Source organism: Maylandia zebra, linkage group LG2 (assembly GCF_041146795.1).
Source record: "Maylandia zebra isolate NMK-2024a linkage group LG2, Mzebra_GT3a, whole genome shotgun sequence".
Taxonomy (NCBI): Eukaryota; Metazoa; Chordata; class Actinopteri; order Cichliformes; family Cichlidae; genus Maylandia; species Maylandia zebra.
In genome coordinates, this window is record NC_135168.1 from 54,031 (window position 1) to 76,465 (window position 22,435).

At 42.7% G+C, this 22,435-nt stretch overlaps 2 protein-coding genes across 4 annotated transcripts; both read left to right on the top strand.

Moving 5' to 3' along the window:
• The first annotated feature begins 1,201 nt into the window (after positions 1-1,201).
• On the top strand, positions 1,202-10,502 carry LOC101465907 (dolichyl-diphosphooligosaccharide--protein glycosyltransferase subunit MAGT1). 3 transcript variants are annotated; one of them, XM_012923409.5, is made up of 10 exons: positions 1,202-1,712; positions 2,134-2,303; positions 2,385-2,502; positions 2,965-3,105; positions 3,248-3,388; positions 6,273-6,362; positions 6,868-6,931; positions 8,789-8,863; positions 9,174-9,264; positions 9,368-10,502. In XM_012923409.5, the coding sequence occupies exons 1-10, from the start codon at positions 1,617-1,619 to the stop codon at positions 9,381-9,383; spliced, it is 1,002 nt and encodes a 333-aa protein (XP_012778863.1). In that variant the 5' UTR covers positions 1,202-1,616; the 3' UTR covers positions 9,384-10,502. The 3 variants fall into 3 exon arrangements, with proteins under 3 accessions (XP_012778863.1, XP_004566675.1, XP_076744078.1); XM_004566618.6 differs by having other exon boundaries at positions 1,378-1,697; XM_076887963.1 differs by lacking the exon at positions 1,202-1,712 and adding an exon at positions 1,781-1,800.
• A 730-nt stretch (positions 10,503-11,232) lies between these two features.
• LOC101465606 (immunoglobulin (CD79A) binding protein 1) lies at positions 11,233-19,032 on the top strand. The gene is made up of 3 exons (XM_004566617.4): positions 11,233-11,742; positions 13,333-13,665; positions 18,534-19,032. Exons 1-3 carry the CDS (start codon positions 11,266-11,268, stop codon positions 18,804-18,806), a joined length of 1,083 nt encoding a protein of 360 aa, XP_004566674.3. The 5' UTR covers positions 11,233-11,265; the 3' UTR covers positions 18,807-19,032.
• The last annotated feature ends 3,403 nt before the right edge of the window (positions 19,033-22,435 follow it).

Below are 22,435 nucleotides of genomic sequence, written 5' to 3' on the forward strand. Positions count from 1 at the left end.
AACTTTACACCCCATACGTGTCCAATTTGGAATAATAGGAACATAGTGTATAAAAATAAATCATTATTTTTTTCTAGGTGGGTTGAGAAACGGATTGTTTTAGTGAATCAGCTGTTTAATCCTAATGGGCAGCTCATGTCCTATTCAGAATTCTTAAACACCTATACATTTCCAGCCACACCCAAAGAATATGCCATATTATTTGATGCAATACCTACGGGTATTATAATGCTTTTTAAAGGTATTCAACCTTGCATATCATCTGTTTCTCTCCCCAACCCTTTAGATTCACACATAGGAAGAATCTGTCTAACAAACCACAGTAAAAGTAATAAGAATATTCGTGCTTTGTTCCAGACAGAATCTCTAACTATCCCACATGTGGTCTCTTATTGGAATTTCTTTGTCAGTGACATTAACTGGAAAAGAGTATGGACAATTCCTAACAAGTATCTGGTAACGAATAAAGTGAAGGAAGTCCCATTTAAAATGCTGCATAAATTTTATCCTGCTAATCATTACATGACGAAGTTCAAAAGGGACATAAATGTGAGCTGTGGATTTTGTGGAAGCCATCCTGAGACTGTGCAGCACCTCTTCTGGATCTGTTCATACGCTAGAACATTTTGGAAAGACTTCAGTAGATTCATTGCTGGACATCTCTATAAAGACTTTACTGTGAAACGGGAAAATGTTGTATTTTGTTTCTTTCGAAGGCAAAAAAAAGAAGATGTTTACTTTATAATAAACTTGTTAGTTATCTTAGCTAAATTTTATTTTCACAAATGCAAATACAGTAACAAAAAACCTAATTTTAAACATTACTATAATGATGTTTTATGTTACATAAAATTGATTAGTGGATCACTTAACAAAAAGGCTATGAAAACTATTACTATTTGTAGTAATTACAAATTATTTGAATGTTTGTAATTCTTTGTATTACACCCCCTGGCATATGTTAATTTTGTTCTGATTGTATACATGTTCTGTATACTGTTTCTTAATAAAGTTTAATATTAAAAAAAAAAAAATAGGCTTAACTTTCCGGGAGCTGCGACAGTTGGTACCGCTGCCGAAAACTGTGGCGGTGACAGGAAAACGGGACGCGGTGTCGTGAGTATCCGCACCGGTGATAGAGTTAAGCCGAGCGGTGAAACTGAAGTTGTGGGGAAGGTTGTGGATTGTCCCACGAACTGCAGTCTTTACCAAAGGCAACCGTATCCTAACTTTTGTACACGCATTGCGTCACGTCTACAAAGTCGGCTAGCTAGCGAACGTTTGCAGAATATTTCCTATTCACTATTATTGATTAGGTCACAGCACACTAAACTCGTCAGTGGATTACATCAGAAGTACGGAGAAATTCGTACGTAGGAATGCTGTTTTGAGGTATCCTTACTCCAGGTACCTGGCTCTGCAGCACAGCTGTAGGTGGCGGCAATGAGCAGCTTGTTTCAAATCGGTTTTTGAAACGAAGAAGAGAGAAACCAGAAGGAAGGACTGCTCTCTGTGTGATTGGCTGAGATGTGACCAATGGAAAGCTGACAGGATATTATCGCGTGTTCGCGAGCGCGCGCGCGTGTGTTTGGTAGTAGTGCGGATAGTGCAGCAGAATGTTAGGAAAAGTTTTGACTTCGCTGCTTCTTCTCGCGGTCTTCTTCTATGAACCCGCGGAGGCGCAGAAGAAGAAAGAGGTGATGTCTTCAGTGGTGTGTAGCCAAGGAAGTTGTTAAACTTTGGAGGGAGTTTTTCCAACTTCGTCAAAGTTGCACGTCGTCTGTTTCCGCATCATTCTTGGTAGCTAGCTTAAGCTAACAGCTGCTAGAAAGAGCTCAGTTACTCATTATCTAAAGTAGTTTTAGCAGTTACAGCAGTAGCTTAAATAACATGCTAATTTCATCAGACAGCATTAGTTTGATCACAGTTGTTAGCTCCGACTAACCCAATTACTGGTTGTAAACTTGACTGGGCGTTATTAAACCGGAAATGAATTAAACATTAATTACCTTTATTCTAACGCCTAAATGGCGCGTTTAACTGAACGAAAATAAAATGCATAGACAATAGAAAGACGTTTGTTTTTGCTACTGGAGCTTTAGCAGTTGTGTTGGTGTCTTTGTGTGTGTGTAGACTCTGCTGTCAGAGAAGGTGACGCAGATGATGGAGTGGGCCTCCAAACGATCAGTCATCAAAATGAATGGAGATAAGTTTCGTCGTTTTGTCAAGGCTCCCCCTAGAAACTACTCAGTGGTCATCATGTTTACAGCACTGCAGCCGCAGAGACAATGTGGAGTGTGCAGGTAACAAGTAGCAACAGGAAGAACATGCACTGCTTTTATTCCAGCTTGCATTTGTGACTTTAAAACATGTTTCCTTTTCAGGCAAGCTGATGAGGAGTTCCAGGTGCTGGCTAACTCCTGGCGTTTTTCTTCTGCCTTTACCAATAAAGTCTTTTTTGCGTCAGTCGACTTTGATGAAGGATCAGATGTGTTTCAGATGGTGAGACATTTTATTCTGTTTTCATGCATTTAAAAACATCTCAGTCAGGCCAACTTGTGTATATATAATGAAGCAATCTCAGAGAAACTTTGTAATTTTATAATAATTTAATGCTGGCACTCATTTGGTTTAATGAAAACATGTTTTTTCTTCATAAAATCATGAATAAAATGAGTGGTTAGATCGCAGACTGCTTCAGTTATTTTAATATTATCATACTTTCGTTTTGTACAATACATTTGTTTAAACAAATTTAGTTGACCTAAAAATGTGTGCAGTGTTCAACCCCTGGGCTGTTTCCCTGTTGTGTTTGCATGTTCGCCCTGTACCTTTGTCTGTAGTAAAAGATGATAAATATTAGAACATATTTGATTACATTTAATCAGACATCCAAAAGGAGTCTAACTTGTTAAATCCCATCACTACACGTATCTAATCTTCTGATTCTCTCTGTATTTTCAGCTGAATATGAATTCTGCCCCAACATTCCTCCATTTCCCATCCAAAGGAAAACCTCGAAGGCCTGATACATATGAGCTCCAGGTCCGAGGCTTCGCGGCTGAGCAGCTGGCTAGATGGGTGGCAGACAGAACTGATGTACAAGTAAGTGTCAAACGTTTCAATGAGATCAGTGAAGATGTTTGCAATAAAATGAATTCAGACTTCTAATTAAGGCAAACAAACACATTCAAATACGGGCATGGTGAGAGCCTCTGGAGTCTACTCTCATGTTTGTGTGTTTCAGATCCGTGTCATTCGTCCTCCCAACTATGCAGGGCCTCTCCTGCTGGGATTCCTTCTGGCTGTGATTGGTGGACTTGCATATCTACGAAGACACAATTTAGAGTTTCTCTTCAACACAAATGTCTGGGCCTTCTCCGCACTGGTAAAAACTACCATCATATACACACACATGCTGAAATGCTTATTTGCTTTTTCTCTGGTGATCCAAGTTCAGAAAAAAAAGATCAAAATCTTCTGTCGTCCATCTCCACACCATGTCCAAATGCACGTCAGATAGCCTTATAGTGTTGTGAAATGTGATGGTATACATGGGTGTGCACATTATCTGTGGCTCAATACAAGTCACACCACAAACGAGACAGAAACAAAGTAGATCTGCTGTAGCAGGTGTAGCTCTCCTGTGGGCGCTTTCCTCCAGTTACTGTAAGAACTGTATTCTACATTAGTGTGCAGAAGTCTTGACTTTGTTTTGCTTCCATAAAGCCAGACTTTCAGTTCTCCGAGCTGTCTTTTGTTTCAGGGTTTCTTTAGACACTGGCTGCTTTTTCAATCGTTTTTGGTTCAGTACTTGTACCTGACAGTTTTCAGAGGACTTAACACTGGCTTATGTATAAAAAAAAGGCATCTAGCTCAAAAGATTAACCTTTGTTGTGTCTACACAGACGAATGATCCAATAATCCCGGCACTTTGCTGCTACCAGCCTGTTGCAATAATACATTTCCCCCAAAAGATGACTCCCAAAGAGCTATTAGCCAAACGCTTGGATATGTCAGCATCTTTTTCTAATTTCGTAGAACAAAATAATATTGTAAAAGTATACATTCATTACAATGACATAGGAGCAGGCACCGGTTTGTGGAAGGTGACGTGTTAAATACAGTGGCCAAGCTGTCATTGTATTTTACAGTGGGTGGAGGAATTTTGCCCCACCACAATCACATGACACCGCTTCCTTTTGGTGTGAAGGAGAGCCTGTTTGAGTTGGGTGACACTGCAACAAGAAGCCGGAGTCAGAAACAGATTTTTCCTTGTCTGTCCGGGCGCCGCGAGCGGAGCGATCAGCACTATTTTATCCAATAAAATCATCGTTCTCTTCCCAATCACATGCAGACGCTCTACATGCCAGTCAAGTCACAAACGTGTTTCTTAGTGACGCACGAACAGGAATCCAATCAGCACGATGTGGGGAGGACATGACTGTGTTTCAATAAGAAACCTGTTTGTGGAGGGATGTGCATGTGGTGCCTGTAACTGTGAACTGCTTAGTTTTAGGTGGGAAAAGAGAGACTGTGATTTCATTCAGTAGTGTTGGTTGCATGTCGTGTTCTGCTCTGACAGCTGATTGTGTGCCTCTGCAGTGTGAACATGGACCGTGAGTTTTAACATAAAACTCACTGTTGCAGCCAGCGACAGCACAAACTCGACCCTCCAGGCCTCCACGGTGCAGGTTTATACATGTAGTGTTTCAGGTCCAACAAGAAATACAAACATGCAAGTCACAACAATCTAAAGAGCCTAGAAATGTTAAAGAAAGAGACGGAGCTTCAACCATTCGAGTAATTCAAGCAGTTGTTTAACACAGTGTGCTTCACTGACACGTGTGACTAAACACAGACCTGTAATACAAACGTATTTAGGAGCAGCATGTGAGTAAAAAGTCTGACATTAAGCAAACACAGTCTCTAGTTTTTCAATAAAAAGGGCAAAATAATTTCCAGGCACTGGGTATCATTAAAATTGTGACAGATGATTTTCATGACAGAGAACTGAACAAAATGCAGCTAATGTGCGAAGAAGGGCTTGATGTGTCCTGAAGATCACTCAAAGAGATCGCTCAAAGAGATCACTCAAAGAGATCGCTCAAAGAGATCACTCAAAGAGATCGCTCAAAGAGATCGCTCAAAGAGATCGCTCAAAGAGATCGCACAAAGAGATCGCTCAAAGAGATCACAAAAGAGATCGCTCAAAGAGATCGCACAAAGAGATCGCACAAAGAGATCGCTCAAAGAGATCGCTCAAAGAGATCGCTCAAAGAGATCGCTCAAAGAGATCGCTCAAAGAGATCGCACAAAGAGATCGCACAAAGAGATCGCTCAAAGAGATCGCTCAAAGAGATCGCTCAAAGAGATCGCACAAAGAGATCGCACAAAGAGATCACAAAAGAGATCGCACAAAGAGATCGCTCAAAGAGATCGCTCAAAGAGATCGCTCAAAGAGATCGCTCAAAGAGATCGCTCAAAGAGATCGCACAAAGAGATCGCACAAAGAGATCACAAAAGAGATCGCTCAAAGAGATCGCTCAAAGAGATCGCTCAAAGAGATCGCTCAAAGAGATCGCACAAAGAGATCGCACAAAGAGATCGCTCAAAGAGATCGCTCAAAGAGATCGCTCAAAGAGATCGCACAAAGAGATCGCTCAAAGAGATCGCTCAAAGAGATCGCTCAAAGAGATCGCTCAAAGAGATCGCTCAAAGAGATCGCACAAAGAGATCGCACAAAGAGATCGCACAAAGAGATCGCACAAAGAGATCGCACTGTGTTTAAAAGTAAAGGTGGTCATACCAAATATTGGCTTTCAGACTCGTTAGAATATGTAACTGTACTATATACTGCATGACTTTGTGTTTACAATTCCATTTCAATATTCAATATTCTGGTTTTGTTAGCAAAAGATAAAGAAATGGCGGCGCTCAAGACTTTTGCACAGTACTATACATGCATGTGATTCAGTGTAACTGGTGCAGTACATCGGCTGAGCTGGGAAGGACCAACTGTCAGTTTAATTCTGTACGTTTGATATATAATGATCATAAAACAAACTCTTTCTCCATAGATTTTGGAAACACTTGCCTGGAATAATCTGGAGACGGTGGAAACAACCGGAGAGCTGTTTCCTTTTTGTTTTTTTTGTGATAAAATGTGTGAACAAGTGAACCTCTTACAGTCAAATGAGATGTTTTTGTTCACGTAAAACACCCAACAGCTCCTACGTCTTTGTGTTTTACGCATCTTATTTGTGTTTCAGTGCTTTGTCCTGGTCATGACCTCAGGCCAGATGTGGAACCACATCAGAGGACCACCTTATGCTCACAAAAACCCCAGCACAGGACAAGTTGTAAGACACACATACACTTCACTCATGTCACTAATATAACATGTTGGCTCCAACAGAGTTACTACAACTATTTAACAACGCACTTAACTGACGTGTGTCGCTGTGAGCTGACTGAAGTGGTCAGGAGATGACATCATCATGACCATGAATGTCATGCAGGTTACCGTGCTGAATGATTGGACGACACGTCTTTAATGACTCGCGCTGAATTTATTTTGGATTTTCTTTATTCCACACATGGCCTCACACATATAGACTAGTCAGTAGAAATAAATAAAGGAAGTATAAAGTTGTAGTGAATAATGATCACTAACGAGAAACGAATCCGTCTTAAAAGATTAAAAGTTGTGATCCTGTGTGGAGAAAATCCCAAATAAACTCATATTTGTTAGAGAGCACGCAGTGATGGGTTAATAAAGGTGTGCGCTGGTCACCCTGACACTCATGGCCACATTTACTGCATGTAATCTTTTGACCAGTCTAAGATGTGACTGTGTGTTTTCAGAGTTACATCCACGGCAGCAGTCAGGCACAGTTCGTGGCAGAGACGCACATCGTCCTCCTCTTCAGTATCCTTCAGCTTTCTGCAGATGAACACTTGTGTGGCCGTGTCCACTAAACACACACACTCTGTCAGCTCAACAACCTTCCATGGATAACAACGGCTTCCCTCTGCACCAAACACATGATCTCCTTTTTAACATATTGGGCCATTTTTAAAAAATTCTGTTTTCTGCCACTTGTGCGGGGCCGGGTCACGCAGGCAGCAGCCTAAGCTGTCAGTCCAAGACCTCCCTCTCACAGCCACCTCCTGCAGCTTCTCCAGGGCCACACTGAGGTGTTCCCAGGCCAGATCTCGGGCATGTCCTGGGTCTGCCCCGGGGCCTCCCTTTGGTGGGACACAGGGGATTTCAGCCATGTCTCTTAGTTGTCTAACTTATGCATGTTTGACAGAATCACAGGCTGTGATCAGCACACCTGTCTCCACTGTTGAAATAACTTCACGGCCCACAGTGTAGCTGTGACACGAAGCACCTTTGTAGCTTTCTCATGTTTCTCAGTTTGATGTGCGACATTATTCTGAATTAGCACATCAAACTGTAAACACCACCTGTGTTATTCCAAAATCCAATACAGACACTTTTTGCCTCAAAAGTTTACACACAGGAAAAAGTGAAAGTTTGCTAGCAGCTCTTTCTTCTCAAGCACCATTCGATTTTATTAAAAGTGTTGGTTTACAGCCATTTTCAAATCTGTCCGGAGGGATTCAGCCACGTTCAGATCTGGGCTCCTGCTCTGCTGCTCGAGAGTATTTTACAGAGTGGTCCTGAACCCACTCCTTGTCCTATTGGAAGCTCAGCCTACCCCAGTCGGAGGTCCAGAGCGCTCTGGAGTTGGCTATCATCATCGTGTCTGTAGATGCATCTTTCCTCGACCCTGACTGTCTCCCAGTTTCTGTTGCTAAAGTTTATCCCCACACTGTGATGCTGCCACCACCAGGCTCCATTGTAGGGATGGCACCGTCCAGGCGGTGCCCGTTTTCCTCCAGACATGACCTTTGGGATTCAGGCCAGGACTTCAGGCTCTGTTTAATCAGAGAACTATGTTCCTGGTCTGAGAGTCTTTCTGGTGGCTTTGGTCCAACTCCTGACAGGTTGTCCTGTGCCTTTCACCCAGGGGTGTCGCTACTAAGACCCTTCTGTCCCGATCAGTCAGCTTGGCCGGGCAGCCAGCTGTAGGAAGAGTCCTTGTGGTTCCAGGTTCTTCCATTTACTGATGATGGAGAAAACGTCGCTCATTAAGACCTTCAGTGCTGTAGAAATGTTTCTGTACACTCACCCAGAGCTAAGCCTCACTACTGTCTACAGACCACTGCTTGGACTTGGTGCATGTCAGAGTGTGTGCCTTTACCACAGCTGGGCCTCAGTCACATAGTAAAGCAGCAGAAACAGGACACGCTGCTTAACTTCGACTTTCATGCCAAATAAATATTTTTGTACATGTGATAGTTTTGGGTTTTTAATTTTGCATAAATTTGCAAGAATTTCCAGCAGACTTTCTTCACTTGGTCGTTTTGGGCCACTGTGTGCAGAAGCTTTTTCAGGGATGAGCTCTGTGTGCAGCAGTGCTGTGTCAGCTGCAGGAAGCCAAGATGCAGCACAATGATTCCATTAAATGTTAGTGGTGATTCATATCTGAGTATATTTTTTAAATTGATTACATTTTTCCCCTGGAGGTACACAGAGAACAGCTGGGCCCTGTCCCAGTGGCTCAGGCCTTTGTTCCTGCTCCATTTCCTGGCAGAGTCTTGGTTCTCGTAGCCTTGTTTGTGTTTATTTCTGGGGTGAATGGTGGTAATAAGGTAAAAGCTTGGCTGTGAGTAGATGGATGCTATGAACTCGTTCAACCCTTGACCCAGCTGTCAGATGCGGCTGTTACCATGGGAATAGTTCTACTGTGTGAAGCTGCTACTTCAGACATGGATATTGGAAAGAGAAAGAGTACGTGTACACACACACACACACACACACACACACACAGATTGTGTCTTCGGGTTGTCTAAGATCATTTTCCAACAGAGAGCAACAAGAACATCTCAGTTGTACGTGCATTCCTGTGTATGATCCAAGTTCTTCTGACCTCAGAGCATCTGTGTACGAATATAGAAAACACAAACACTCCACAGTTTCCAGATAATAACTTTGTCTAACCCAACCTTCTCTAAACCAGTCAGTAAATCATCGTCCCTGAGTTTGTTTACTTGTCTGCATCATGCATAAGGAGGTATAATCGCAGAACCCTGCGTGTCAGTTATGTGTGTTGCAGGTATCGGTCTAGTTATGCTGTTCTTCAGTTGGTTGCTGTCGATCTTCAGAGCCAAGTACCATGGATATCCATACAGGTGTGAACATGTTAATGTTGGATTCTCCTGTTTAATCGACTGCGACCGGCTCAGATGGTGCTTTGTGTCGTATGGACTGAAAGTTGTCTCGTCTCTGTTGCAGCTTCCTGATGAGTTAGTGCTGATCAGCTCCTCCAGAGTCAGAGCAAGTATAAGTCGGAGGACAGACGTGCTGCAGGGTGCTGTCCACAGCATCTTTGATGAAAAACTGTTTGCCAAGCCATGATTGTCCTCTGATCTGTTTAATAAAGTCAGTACATCATATACATACGGTGCCTTTTACAATATCACAAGTGGTTCCTTTACAACAACAGAGCTCTGATCGCTGCTGTGCAACATGAACAGTCGTGTACCAAAAGGTGTCTTCTTGGTCTGAACTTGGGCCAAATTGTTTGATTTGTGATTCATTTCTAACCTGCAGACTGTGTTTTTGTCTTAAAGTGCAGACATGAGTCAGGACTGTTTAGTTCTTGTTGCTGAGACCTCAGCAGACATTAGTCTGTTGTTGCTGTGACTCTTAGGATCCAGCAGCAGTACTCTGTGTGCTATTTGTACTAAAAAGGTTTTGTTCAAACATCAGTTGAGACATATATGGATCTGTTGGTGCACTTACACGTTTCTTTTTTATGTACAAATGCTTCCCTCCTTTAGTAATACTCTGCTTGGTTTTTACTGAGTTTGTACACTTGTGTTGCAGTTAGGCAAACAGTCAACAGAGAGCATAGTTTTGATTTTAAACCCACATTTAAATTTAAATGTGATATTTGATTTATTTGCCGGAGTAACTGTTAAAGTTAGCTCTGTTTCTGGAACAGAAACGCTTCCTGTGTTTGGGGTTAACAAACTAAACCTGTTGTCGGCATCACGGCCCTCACATGTAAAATATGATCTGTAGAAACAAAAGTTACTTTCATTACATGGCTCAGTAAAATCCCATAATCAGTAATCATTGGTGTCTTATTATTGTGATCACGGCCCTTTTGTTTTTAAATGGAAAATGTCAGATTGATGAAAATATGTTTGTACTTTGTTGTCAAGCTAACTGTTCATACTTCTTTCCAAATGGGCCTTATCTGCAGAGCATGATGGGACGCATGTGTCTTCATGTGTGTGTACATGAGGACTGGGAGAAGGTTGCATTTTGTGTGTGGTGTTTTAAATGTGTGTTATCAAGTTCAACAAAGAGGGAATATTTGATCAGAGCTGACTGTTGCTGATATTAAAGTGTCGTAACTGAGGATCAGTGTGTGTCATAGACACTTTGTGTGTGTGTGCGTGTGTGTGTGTGGTCATCAGACTTTACTGAAACTACCTGAGTCAGTCTGAAAGTGTTACTGGTTTAGTTTCTCAGACATGGATTAAGAGGCACATTTCTGCTGCAGTCAAACGTAACACATGATTTCTGGTATTTTTACTGTATAATTCCACATATCGCTTCAGAAAACAGATGTCAGTGTGACACTTTAATATTTTCATAGTTATATCAATAAGGCGCCTACACAGAGAAACCTTATGAACACTATCTCGGTTGGCTGCTCCCTCTAACCATATCATACATTATTAGTACTGTATGCTGCTCAGTAACATTCAACATTTATTATTTACCATTTCCAGTTCTGTAATTTTTAGTTAAAATAAATAATAAAAAGTCTTAATAAAAATCTAATCAGCTATGACAGTTAAGTGGACAAAGTATAACAAAAGGTCCAGTTGGGGAAATAAATCTTGTTTCTTGGCCTTTACACAGTAATTGCTACAGTGCTGAACAGGACAGACAAAATACAAAAAACATTAATAATTAATTAATATTATGGAGTTAATATTATTTTATAAAAGCTTTTTTCACCCTTCGGGTCAGATTATGAGCGACTATAGAGAGACTGTAGTATATTTTTATTTCGTAAGTCTTACGTGTTATTTTAACGTTTGCCTGCAGGAGGCGGTAATACTGAACTACACTAAAAACAGAAGAAGAAGAACGAACCCGGAAAATATTGCAAGATGGCGGAATCGGAGAACAGCAACAGTGTTAGACAGCCATTAAATGTGGACGCAGAACCGCTTAAATTATCAGAGTTGTTAGATCGTGGTTGGAAAATATTCGAGGAGGTCGACAGCACAAACGAGCCTCTTGGCTCAAACAGTATTCAGGTGAAAGTTAAGCGCGGGGTTCAAATGTTAGAGGAAGCCTCCCGGATGGTCGCTCAGCTCGACTTGTTTAGTCGCAACGAAGAGCTCGAGGAGATCGCCACGGCAGACCTGAAGTACCTGCTGCTGCCCGCTTTGTTAGGAGCTCTGACCATGAAGCAGACCACCCGGGACAAACGGTTGGAAATAGTCCAGACGGCCCGCGCTTACTTTATGGATTTTTTAAGGAGATGTGACGAGTATAAGGTGTCACCGTTTAAACTGCCAGACTCCACGGGTGAAAAAGCACGGCCTGACGGAGGGTCAGAAGATGGAAACGCTAAAGCTAATGTAAGTACCTAACTAAGAGCAAGTAAATAGCAAATGAGCTAACCCTCCGGCTGTGTTCATAAACACTACCCACTCAGCTTGGTCGTGGTCAGAACTGGTCAGCAGCAGATGGGTGGGTTTGTTTCTCACTAACATCCGTTCTTGTCATGAGCGTTTCCTGTATCCTCAGTGGGTTTTCGTGTAGAATTGAAAGTACACTCTGGGATAAATAATTGATTATTAAGCGTTTATTATTTTTGTGCTGGGATTCTGTTCATCTGGACGTTTTCAGTGGGAGAAACGTTTCGTCATCATCCAGGTGACGTCTTCAGTCTCAGCTGACTGCAGGTTTCAACCTTACATTTGCATAATGACCCACCGGAGTGGGTTTAGAAAAAAGTCCCGCTCAGTGTATCAGTTAGATCACATCATCCCAATTTCGAAATGCAAAAGCATTTTTAATCAAATAATTACAGCCTCGTTCAATTTAAGCACCACTGCAGCTGATTGTATATCAGTGATTAAGTTTCAGTGATTTTTATGCGTCGTTACTTTGTGTGAATCCGGGAACATCCTTCATTGGTAGCTTTCAGAGGACTGATCTCCACAGGACAAAGTGTGCTTCAGTCTATGATTGTGCCAACCAAAGCCAGTTTTCTTCTGAGGAGTTCTCTCCTCTCTGTGTGGAGTTTGCATGTTCTCCCCTGGTTTGTGTGGGTTCTCTCCGGGTACTCCAGCTGAACACTGGGTCAGGTGGCTACTTTGAAGAGTCAGAGGTTTAGGATATATTTTGGTCTATAAACTGATTCCATGATTGCTTTTTTAACTCCAGGTGCTTATTTGTACCATGGTTTAATTTCAGAGTGCAATGAGACATCAAACTGCATCATTCTCAATAGAAAACTGCAAAATTGTGGTGTTTTCAAACTTTTGACCTGTAGTGTATTTCAAAGTGTAAAGACTGTCTCCAGGTGGAAACCAGACGGACCAGATTGTTCTGTAAATATATTTATATTTTCACACATTTTTGACGTTTACAAGTTCTATTTGCATTTCAAGCCACACTGAACACTATGGTGAGAGAGGAGAAATGTTTCTTTGTTTTTAGTTTGTCTACAAAATTGACATTAAAGAAAAGCTGTTGGAGTGAAATCCTCGAGCTGCTGTTCACTTCATGTTAGCGACCAATGAGTTGTGAAGTAAACAACAATTGAACTGATTGGATCAGCCATAAACTGTGTTGTTGGTCTTTGATCTAAATCACTGGTACATCCCTAATCACCTGTGCCTTTGTTTCTGAATGAACTAACACAGCACATTGAACACCTTTACTTTGAACAAGCTGCAGTGTTCATATAACAACAGGTTCTTTCTGTTAACTGCACTGTTAATGAAGGCTGTAAGTCTGGGTTTATTTATGTCACATAAGTCAGTCACAGAAAAGTGTCCGATGGGAACATGTCACCAAGCTCCACAGATTTAAGTCACACAACCAGAAAGTGATGCTTTCTTTAGTTGTTTACATGAAAGCTTCTAAATAACAGAGTTCACCTGTGTGTGATTTGGAGGATGTGTCAATAATGAATCGGTGACGTGTGCTTTTTGTTTCAGTCTTTCCCCGGCCCGACCAACCTGGTTGCTATGGCAGCACAGAGACAAGCTAAAATTGAGCGGTACCGTCAGAAGAAGGAGCTTGAGGCCAAACTGTCTGATGTTCGGAGAGCTGTGGAGAGCGGACAAGCTGATGATGAAGTCACCAGAGATTTTTACCTCCTGAATGTCCGAAGATGGGTCGCTGTGTGTTTGGAGGACATAGAGAGCATTGACCAAGAGGTGGAGATACTCAAAAAGATGGATATGTTTAAGGAGAATGCTCCCAAGCAACCCACTCACCCACCCAGGCCCCCCATGAAACCCTTCATCCTCACCAAGGATGCTGTGCAGGTGAGCTGGTTTGTTGTTGTACGACTGATTAAGGTGCATGCAGTCACAAGGTTGCACGTGCAGCCTGGACTCTCTTAATCAGCCTTTATTGTAATTTGCTAAAGTGGTCTGCTCGTTAGTCATCTGTGAGGATGATGCGTCACACAGCTTCAGTGATGTTCAGGGTCTGGGGAGGCCAGTCCATGTCTCATACTGTTGTAACAGTGTCAGCGTGATACGGTTCTTTTTCCCAGTAATGACCCAACACGGATCAAAGCAAAGCTCCAACATGCACAAACATTTGACCTCACAACATGTAATGAATTGGCACAAATGTCTTTGATATGCTGCTTAGTGATGGTGTTCGTGAGAACGCCGTGAGAATCAATAAGTAATACTGATAATGGGATCACTGAATTCTTATCAGTTCCCGACTCCATGTGACTGTAATCCACTGTGACACGTCTCAGTCCATCTGCCCCCTGTTCATGTTTCATTGCTGCACTGACAACATTATTGATGAGCAATAAGAAATAACCAAGAGTTCAGAATGGTCATTTTTCATTGGCCTGTGGAACGTTATGTTCATGCAGTTTTATTAATATGATGCAGTGCTCCCTCGCTATAACGCGCTTCACCTGTGGCGGTCTCACTGTTTCACAGATTTTTTTTTTTTGTGTGTGTGAAATTTCTTTTTCTTTTTGAAACGGCGTATTGTGTCCTGCGTCCTGATTGGCTATGTTCAGCTTGTCACATTTACATAAATCTTCGATCACTAGCAGCGTGACTCTGAAGTGCTGGACTGTATGTTTGTAAGTTTTCTCCCCAACAAACAACAGTGTCGATGAAACGTCGTCACCTGCGGGTTCCTTTGGTTTCATTCTGTAATGCTGGACTGATTTTGAACTTTCAGAGCTTAAACGAGAGAAAAGTGTGAAAATGTTCCTGCCTGTCTGAGAAACGAGTATAAAGTGTGTAGTGAGGGCTTTACAGCCTTAAAGCATCTATAGTAATTGTAAAAGATAAAGTTGGCTACTTCGCGGATTTCACTTATCGCAGGTTATTTTTAGAACGTAACTCCCGCGATACGCGAGGCCGCTGTGTTTCATTTCACTAATGTTACAAATCCTTGGAGACAGGCTGGTAGACCTCAGCCTGCTCTGTGGAGGAATCACAGCAACAAGGTGGGACGGCTGCCACCAGCATTCAGCAAGCTACCGAATTTAAACATGGTATCAAACTACGATAACAGTTCATCTGTCTGTTTTATGTAGCATCTGAAGCTTTACTGTAAAAGTTTGAATTATGCCTTCTGTTTGGATCAGGCGTGTCAAACTCACGGCGCAGTTATGTCACAGGTCTGTCAGTATGTGGGACTGAATCTTCAGCCCTGCTGAGGATCCATGCAGGCATGGATGCTCTTTATTTTGATGGACACACCATGCAGCCAATTACACGCAGAGACTGGGATCATACCATTAGTGAAAGAAGGAAGGGGGGCATTGTGAAGACAGCAGGTGTAGTGGTGCAGGCCAGGTGGACAGAGAGACGGGGAGATGGATTTAAACGGTGACGGGATCAAGTGAAAATGCAAAATGAGCAGCACCTGGCTGCATTTCAGTGACGCTGCAAAGCTGAGTGCAGAATGTGTAAAATTAGGAGCTGAAATGATCCCGTTTTTATTTTTGAGCCATTTTTTCACTGCGGAGGACAAAAAGGTCTCAAACTTGTCCAGGCCTTAAACCTCACCTGTTCTCCCCAGTGGAAGTCAATCTATAAAGATGAGGCTGAATACAAACTTGTTACAGTTCAGTGTTGAACATTACATCAAACAGAAATGTGTGCATGTACTACACCGACTCAGTGTCGCAATGAGTCTCACAGGTTATTTATCATTCCTGTGGTGCTGATCACCACAAACAAGCAGAACGTTTCAGTGTTTCCTACTGATAAAAACCCTCCTTTATGGCCACTCACACTACACAGAGTCATGACGCATTAGACCAGGGGTGGCCAACCCGCGGCTCTCGAGCCGCATGCGGCTCTTTGCCTGGTTTCATGCGGCTCTTACGTTCATATCAAAGTTTGTGTTTTGATTTTTTTTATGTTGTTGTTTTAAAATGTGCGCGTTCGCTTCGCTTGAGTTCAATACGGTATTTTCATCAAATGCGCATGTGTGTGAGATGAAAATACCGCAAAGTTTCCCAGTAGGAGCAAGTTCGCCCTTAAAATGGCAGGAAAAAAATGCACAGCAAAAAGAAAATATGAAGATGAACACAGGACGTTTTTAACAGAGTGGGAGAGTTTATATTTTTTTGTTGAACGCAATGGCAAGCCATTCTGCCTTATATGTCAGACGTCATTAGCGCATTTCAAAGCTTCAAATCTTCAGCGCCACTTCAGCTCACTCCATGCTAACATCGACCAGGAATTTCCAAAAGGGACTGAACTTCGCAAGCACGAGTCGGCCACTTTGAAAAGTCAGGCAGAAAAGCAGATACAGTTTTTCCAAAACTTTACGAAGCGGTCAGAGACCATAACGCTCGCATCCTATCAGCTGGCTTGGAACATTGCACGGGTTAAAAAGCCATACGATGAAGGGGAGTTCGTTAAAAAATGCCTCAGTGATGTTGTTGAAATCTTGTCTCCTGAAAACGACAAATTAAAACGCATGGTATCAGACGTCCAACTGTCCCGCCACACTGTTGAACACAGAATATCGGACATTAACACGGCTATTGAAACACAGTTGCACTCTGACCTTCAAGCATGTGAGTATTTTAGTGTCGCATTGGATGAGAGTTGTGATATACAAGACAAGCCTCAGTGGGCAATATTTGCACGGTCTGTTTCAAACGATTGTGTGATCAAAGAAGAGCTCCTGGATATTGTGCCATTAAAAGACAGAACCCGTGGCATAGATGTGAAAGAAACCATGATGGCTGCATTAGAAAAAGCAAATCTGCCCATAACGAAATGAACTGCAATAGCCACGGATGGAGCACCAGCCATGATGGGATCTGTGAACGGGCTTGTGGGGCTGTGCAAAGCTGACCAAACTATTCCTGACTTTTGGAATTTCCACTGCATCATCCACATGGAGCAACTCGTGTCTAAATCATTGAATTTAGATAACGTCACGAAGCCTGTGATGGAAATCGTCAACTATATCCGCACACATGCGCTTAACCACAGGCAATTCAGGAATCTCATCGCTGAGCTGGACCAAGGGCTTCCAGGTGACCTGCCGCTGCACTGCACTGTGAGGTGGCTGTCAAAAGGCCAGGTACTCTCTCGCTTCTTTGAGCTTTTGGATGCCGTGAAACTGTTTATGGAAAAGAAGGACAAGGACTATCCCGAGCTCTCGGACCTCAAGTGGATTATGGATCTGGCCTTTTTGGTCGACATGCTGTGTCACTTGGACAGACTGAACCTGACCCTGCAGGGTAAGTTAAAAATGCTGCCTGACCTGGTGCAAAGTGTGTTTGCGTTTGTCAACAAACTGAAGCTGTTCAAGACATATTCAAAAGGGAGATTTAATGCATTTTCCCACTCTGCTAAAAGCCAGCGGGCAAGTCGCCAGTGCTGCCCTGAGTAAGCAAAGAGCCAGATATGCAACGCTGATTGAAAACTTGCACGAAAGCTTCGTGACCCGGTTCCATGATCTACAATTGAAAAGGCCACAGATTACGTTCCTCGTCGACCCATTTAATGCAGAGACCGGCTGTTTGAAAGTCCCGCTAGTCACAGATGAAGCTGCGGCTGAGTTGGAGATGATCGATCTTTGTGAAGAGGACCAATTGAAACCTGCTTTAAGGGAAGGGACCATTGAGTTCTGGAAAAGTGTGCCAATGGAAAAATACCCCAATGTCAAACGGGCTGCGCTTAAGATACTGTCAATGTTTGGGTCAACATACGTCTGCGAGTCTGTGTTTTCTACCCTAAAACATGTGAAATCAAAGCATCGATCTGTTCTGACTGACACACATGTGAAAGAATTGCTTCGAGTGACAACAACGGAATACAAGCCAGATTTAAAGAGGATTGTTCAAGGCAAGGAATGCCAGAAGTCCCACTAAACAACATGCATTATAAAGTATTTTTGTTTGTGGACTTGGTTGAACTGAGAGTGTGTGTGTGTGTGTGTGTGTGTGTGTGTGTGTGTGTGTGTGTGTGTGTGTGTGTGTGTGTGTGTGTGTGTGTGTGTGAGAGAGAGAGAGAGAACAGTAAAAAAAAAAAAAGTGGCTCTTGGTCTCTGACTGGTTGGCCACCCCTGCATTAGACGATTAAATGACATGGTTTTCTATAGAAAGTTATGTTTTTTTACAGCTGCAGTTAAAAAAAACAGAAATCTGGAATCGACCACGAAAAGCATAAAAGTGTTAATATCTGAAGTCGGCTGTGATATGTGGATCCACTGACTCATCACAGTGTCAGCAGACTGAACCGAAAACATTCAACCAAATACTGGAAATTTAATTTCAGTCTGCTTAAAAATAAGAATTATTGTCATAAATGTAGCTGCTAGTCCCAGAGCTCAGTGCCTCTGAACACTGACATTTACACTGGAAGCGGATGAAACATTGGTTGGGTTACAATTTTTAACAGAGCTCAACTGAATAGCTGGAAACGCTGATTAGCTGAAGTTTTCAGCAAGTGCTGTACTTGAAATCTGATGAGGGATCAAAAACGTAACAAATGTCACTCTGCTCTTTGTACTTGAACATCACGCCACTCAAAAACATAAAACTGAAGGTACATTTTTGAATGTCTTCATTTAACAAGCTCATATCAGATCAGTTATTGTTTAAAAAATCTGAGTCACTTTGTTCCGATTTGCTTGAACGTGGATCGATGTCTTTAAATCCATGTGTTCACTTTGCACACAGGCTAAGGTGTTCGGGGCCGGTTATCCCAGTCTTCCTACCATGACAGTTGATGACTGGTATGAGCAGCACAAGAAACGCGGCGTCCTGCCTGACCAGGGTGTACCCAGGAAGCCCACTGCGGAGGATCACGGGGATCCGAGCGAGACGGACGAAGAAGAAAAAGAGAAGAAGGTTGAAAACGATGACGACGAATCTCTGCTAAAGGCCAGAAACTGGGATGACTGGAAAGACACTCACCGCAGAGGTTATGGGAACCGCCAGAATATGGGCTAGCTCATGTGTTCAACCGGGCTTGTCTCTCGCTTCATTTCTATACTAAATGAAGAAAAACACCACCGCATCAATAAATATGTACATTCAATACTTTGTCTGCAGGTTAGTTGGTCTGGAGATGAACACTACTGCTGATTAACTCATGTTACAACCGTTCTGTTGATTGGATCACATTCTCCTATGTACCGTCGTGGTTTCCATTTACAATAAAAAAAATAATAATTCAGCTGGAAGCTTGAAACCATCGTGCTTATCCCTGTTGTTATGTCATGGGGAGTGTGACTCCTCGTTTCCCCGAGCCTTAGGAATGACCTATCAAACAGCTCTGAAAGAGTTCGTGATCTCTGACACTTCACTGTCTCTGGTCTGCCTGTGACCTGGAATGTCTCCGTGCATCAGCTGCTCAGTTCCCACAGCTGCGTACTGGAAGCGTTTTGCTCACACACTGATTTGAAGATGATGGCTGGTCTCTGTTTGATTTTATATATAAAGACAGCAATAACAACCTTGTCCTACAACATCACGACATATTACACTGGTTCAAATCTGTTTAACAAAAGCTATGTCCATGCTTACTGCTCCCACGGGAATGAAAAATAATAATAATGATAAATGGCCTGCATTTGTATAGCACTTTACTCAGTCCCTAAGGACCCCAAAGCTCTTTACACTACATTCAGTCATTCACACACTGGTGATGGTAAGCTACATTGTAGCCACAGCTGCCCTGGGGCGCACTGACATTATTTATAAAGCACACTTAAAAACCAAGGGTATGCCAAGGTGCTTAATGAGTAACAGAGAGAATAGGAGGAGGATAATAGAAATAGGACCAAAGTAAGTAGGTATGCAAGCAGGTAGCTGTCACTGATACATAGGAAAGCAGCAGATACAGAACAAACAAGGAATTAAATGAGCATAAAAGTGCATGATATAAAATCATAAGTGAAGTGTTAACTAGAGGGAAAGGCAAGATTGGATAAGTGGGTTTTTAGTCGTGATTTAAACGGTGCTACAGATGCGCGGATATCAAGAGGACCGGGGCAGCCAGAGCAAACGGTCACCCCGAGACTTCGGCCGACATCTGGGTTGGTCAGTAAAAAACAGGTCGCAGCCAGGTGGGGCTGACGACACTCACTGATATCCTCCATGTGCGTTTTTTGCGGTTGGTGTTGATACAGCGGCAAGGAGAAAAACAGCAGCAGCGGTCTTAATGAAGCGACCGCTGCTGCCCGTTTCTGGGTTATACGAGCATTTTCAAACAATCTGAAGTCCACCGGATGTTCGGATCGTTTTCTCTCTTACATAAATGGCTGTGCACGAATCGCCTGACGCACAGATCACGTGAGTCTCCCAGACTCCCACAAACGTAAGCCAGCATCTCCCTCTGTGTCTCTGGGCTGTACTGGAATCTCATCACCATGGCGGTAAAGACACGACTGCACACGCGGCACAGCTGCGGTGTCCGGGGCGCAGTGCGCAGATACAGAAACCGAGATGTGCACGAGATGTGTCGCGCGACACTGCAACCATAGCGGGGCTATATCAGTGCCATTTCTTAAATGTGTAAAATCTGTAACATAATGTTTGGAGTTTAGTCTGTTACTGTTGCTGTTTTTACCATTTCTTCTTGGAGCAACTGTAACCCACATTATTTCCTTAGGGATTAATAAAGTATTCTGATTCTGATTGTTTCAGGATGACCTGCCATCATCCAATCACACATCTGCTTACCTGCATCTGTTGCTCGCTTCTCCTCGTCTTCTTTTCTCTTTTTTCTAAACTGAGCACCTGATGGCTTTGAACTTTTCTTGTCCATCTTGGTTTGAATTTTGCACTCCAGTATGAACAATCATCCCCCAACTCGAGGATCACCACAACATGATCTAACAGACCTACACCTTAGTTCACAGATTCACTTTGTTTATTCCTGGGATTTCACACAACCCAGGATTCAAATCATGAATACATAATGGGCTTGGATTTACAACATTATGAATGAAATGTGCTCTACTTGGAAGCAGCAGGTCTTCCTCCCCTTTCGACGGGTTGTGTGTGAGACTTTAAATCATCAAATAAATATAAATTTTAAATTGTTATTGATCCTTTACCCCGAGTCCTAAAGTGTATATTTATTTTCTTACTCCTCTTATATATACTGTTGGTTTACTTGCACTGCTGTAACTGGAGCCTCGTCGTCTCGTCTCTCTATATCCTGGACTGCATGTAGTGGAGATGACAATAAAGTTTACTTTGACTTCAGCAGCGAGCATGCGCACCGAGGGCTCTCGCGCTCACTTTTCGGGTATAGAATTTCGAAAAAGACATCGGTGCAAATTATAAGTCTGTATCATGATGTCTGGTGTTTTCGTGTTTGTATTTATTTTCTTTTATTTTGCGAGTTGGTTATTAGACGCTGCCCCAGCCGGTCAGAGAATCCCCCGCCGCCCCGCCCTCTCCTCCCTGAGCCGCAAGCAGCAGGCGCACCTCGCAAACGGAGGGCGCCCTTACTCCCAGCAAATGGGCGATAGAAAACCGATCGGTGCCTGTGACATCCCCGCTATGCGCTGGCATGACGTCGGGGCAGCATGAGTGCGAGCATTTTTTTTTGCCGGTGCCGGTGATGCCGCCCCTCACCACGATGCCGCCCCGGGCAACTGCCCGTATCAAAAACAGCTTCTGGTGGCCGGTATTGACAACTAACTCTTATGACTGTCTTGCTTCTCCGTAGCGTGTTTGGCATTTTTTAACCTTTATTTTTAAAAAATAAAATTTTTTCCATAAAATACATTTCGAGAAAGATTTCACTGCTATTATAATTAGGCCTTTAGATTGGCACCAAGGTTGATTTTGATTCATCATTATTTTTTTTGCAGGGGCACAGTAAATGTAATAATCATAACCTATAATGGTATATGATGTTTTTCACTTTTTCCACACTAAATGTTTATTACCTTGCTAACGTAAATAAAATTACAAGCTCAGTTTGAACTAGAAAAACATTTATTTTAGAAAGATAAACATGAACATTTATGTTGTTGGGGATGGGGAGAGAGACAGACAGGGAGAGAGGTAGTATGTGTCTGGGTGTGAGAGTCCTGCTCAGACGGCACAGTCGTTACAAATGGACACACTGTGGTCCTTGCATGTATGCTTCTCACATTTGCAGCAGGCGTTGACAACTCTTCTCCTTTTTTCTTTGCAAAGTTCGCACTGCCTCCTGCTCTTACATTGAATGATGGGAGCGGTCCATGAAGCCGCTGCAGTCAGATTTGTGACTACTGCTGCAGCGGCTGATGAGCGAGGAAGGCGCTCTCTCTTTGCTATGTGTGGGTTCACCAGCATTTCTCCCACTTCTTCAATGAAGACCCTCCGTCTGTGTCCTTTCTGCTTCGGCCAGGATGACTCGATTGATGTCCACAGGACGTAGGCATTGTAAAGTGAAACATCAAGGACGTTGTGGAAGAGGGCCAGTGGCCAGTAATTTGTTTTCCTCCTGCAGGAGTAGGTGCCAACAACCTAACAAAAAAAGAAGCATAAAACATACATATATATTAGACATGAATATGAGCAAGAATGAATAAATATATGCATAACTGGTTCGTAATGACACCTACCATATCAAGGTT

Excerpts from the sequence above, each read along its gene's own strand:
- LOC101465907 (XM_012923409.5), top strand. The coding sequence starts at position 1,617 with ATGTTAGGAAAAGTTTTGACTTCGCTGCTTCTTCTCGCGGTCTTCTTC. Across the intron at positions 1,713-2,133 it reads AAGAGGTGATGTCTTCAGTG|ACTCTGCTGTCAGAGAAGGT; the intron begins GTGTGTAGCCAA and ends GTGTGTGTGTAG. Across the intron at positions 3,389-6,272 it reads TCTGGGCCTTCTCCGCACTG|TGCTTTGTCCTGGTCATGAC; the intron begins GTAAAAACTACC and ends TTTGTGTTTCAG.
- LOC101465606 (XM_004566617.4), top strand. The coding sequence starts at position 11,266 with ATGGCGGAATCGGAGAACAGCAACAGTGTTAGACAGCCATTAAATGTG. Across the intron at positions 11,743-13,332 it reads ATGGAAACGCTAAAGCTAAT|TCTTTCCCCGGCCCGACCAA; the intron begins GTAAGTACCTAA and ends TTTTTGTTTCAG. Across the intron at positions 13,666-18,533 it reads TCACCAAGGATGCTGTGCAG|GCTAAGGTGTTCGGGGCCGG; the intron begins GTGAGCTGGTTT and ends CTTTGCACACAG.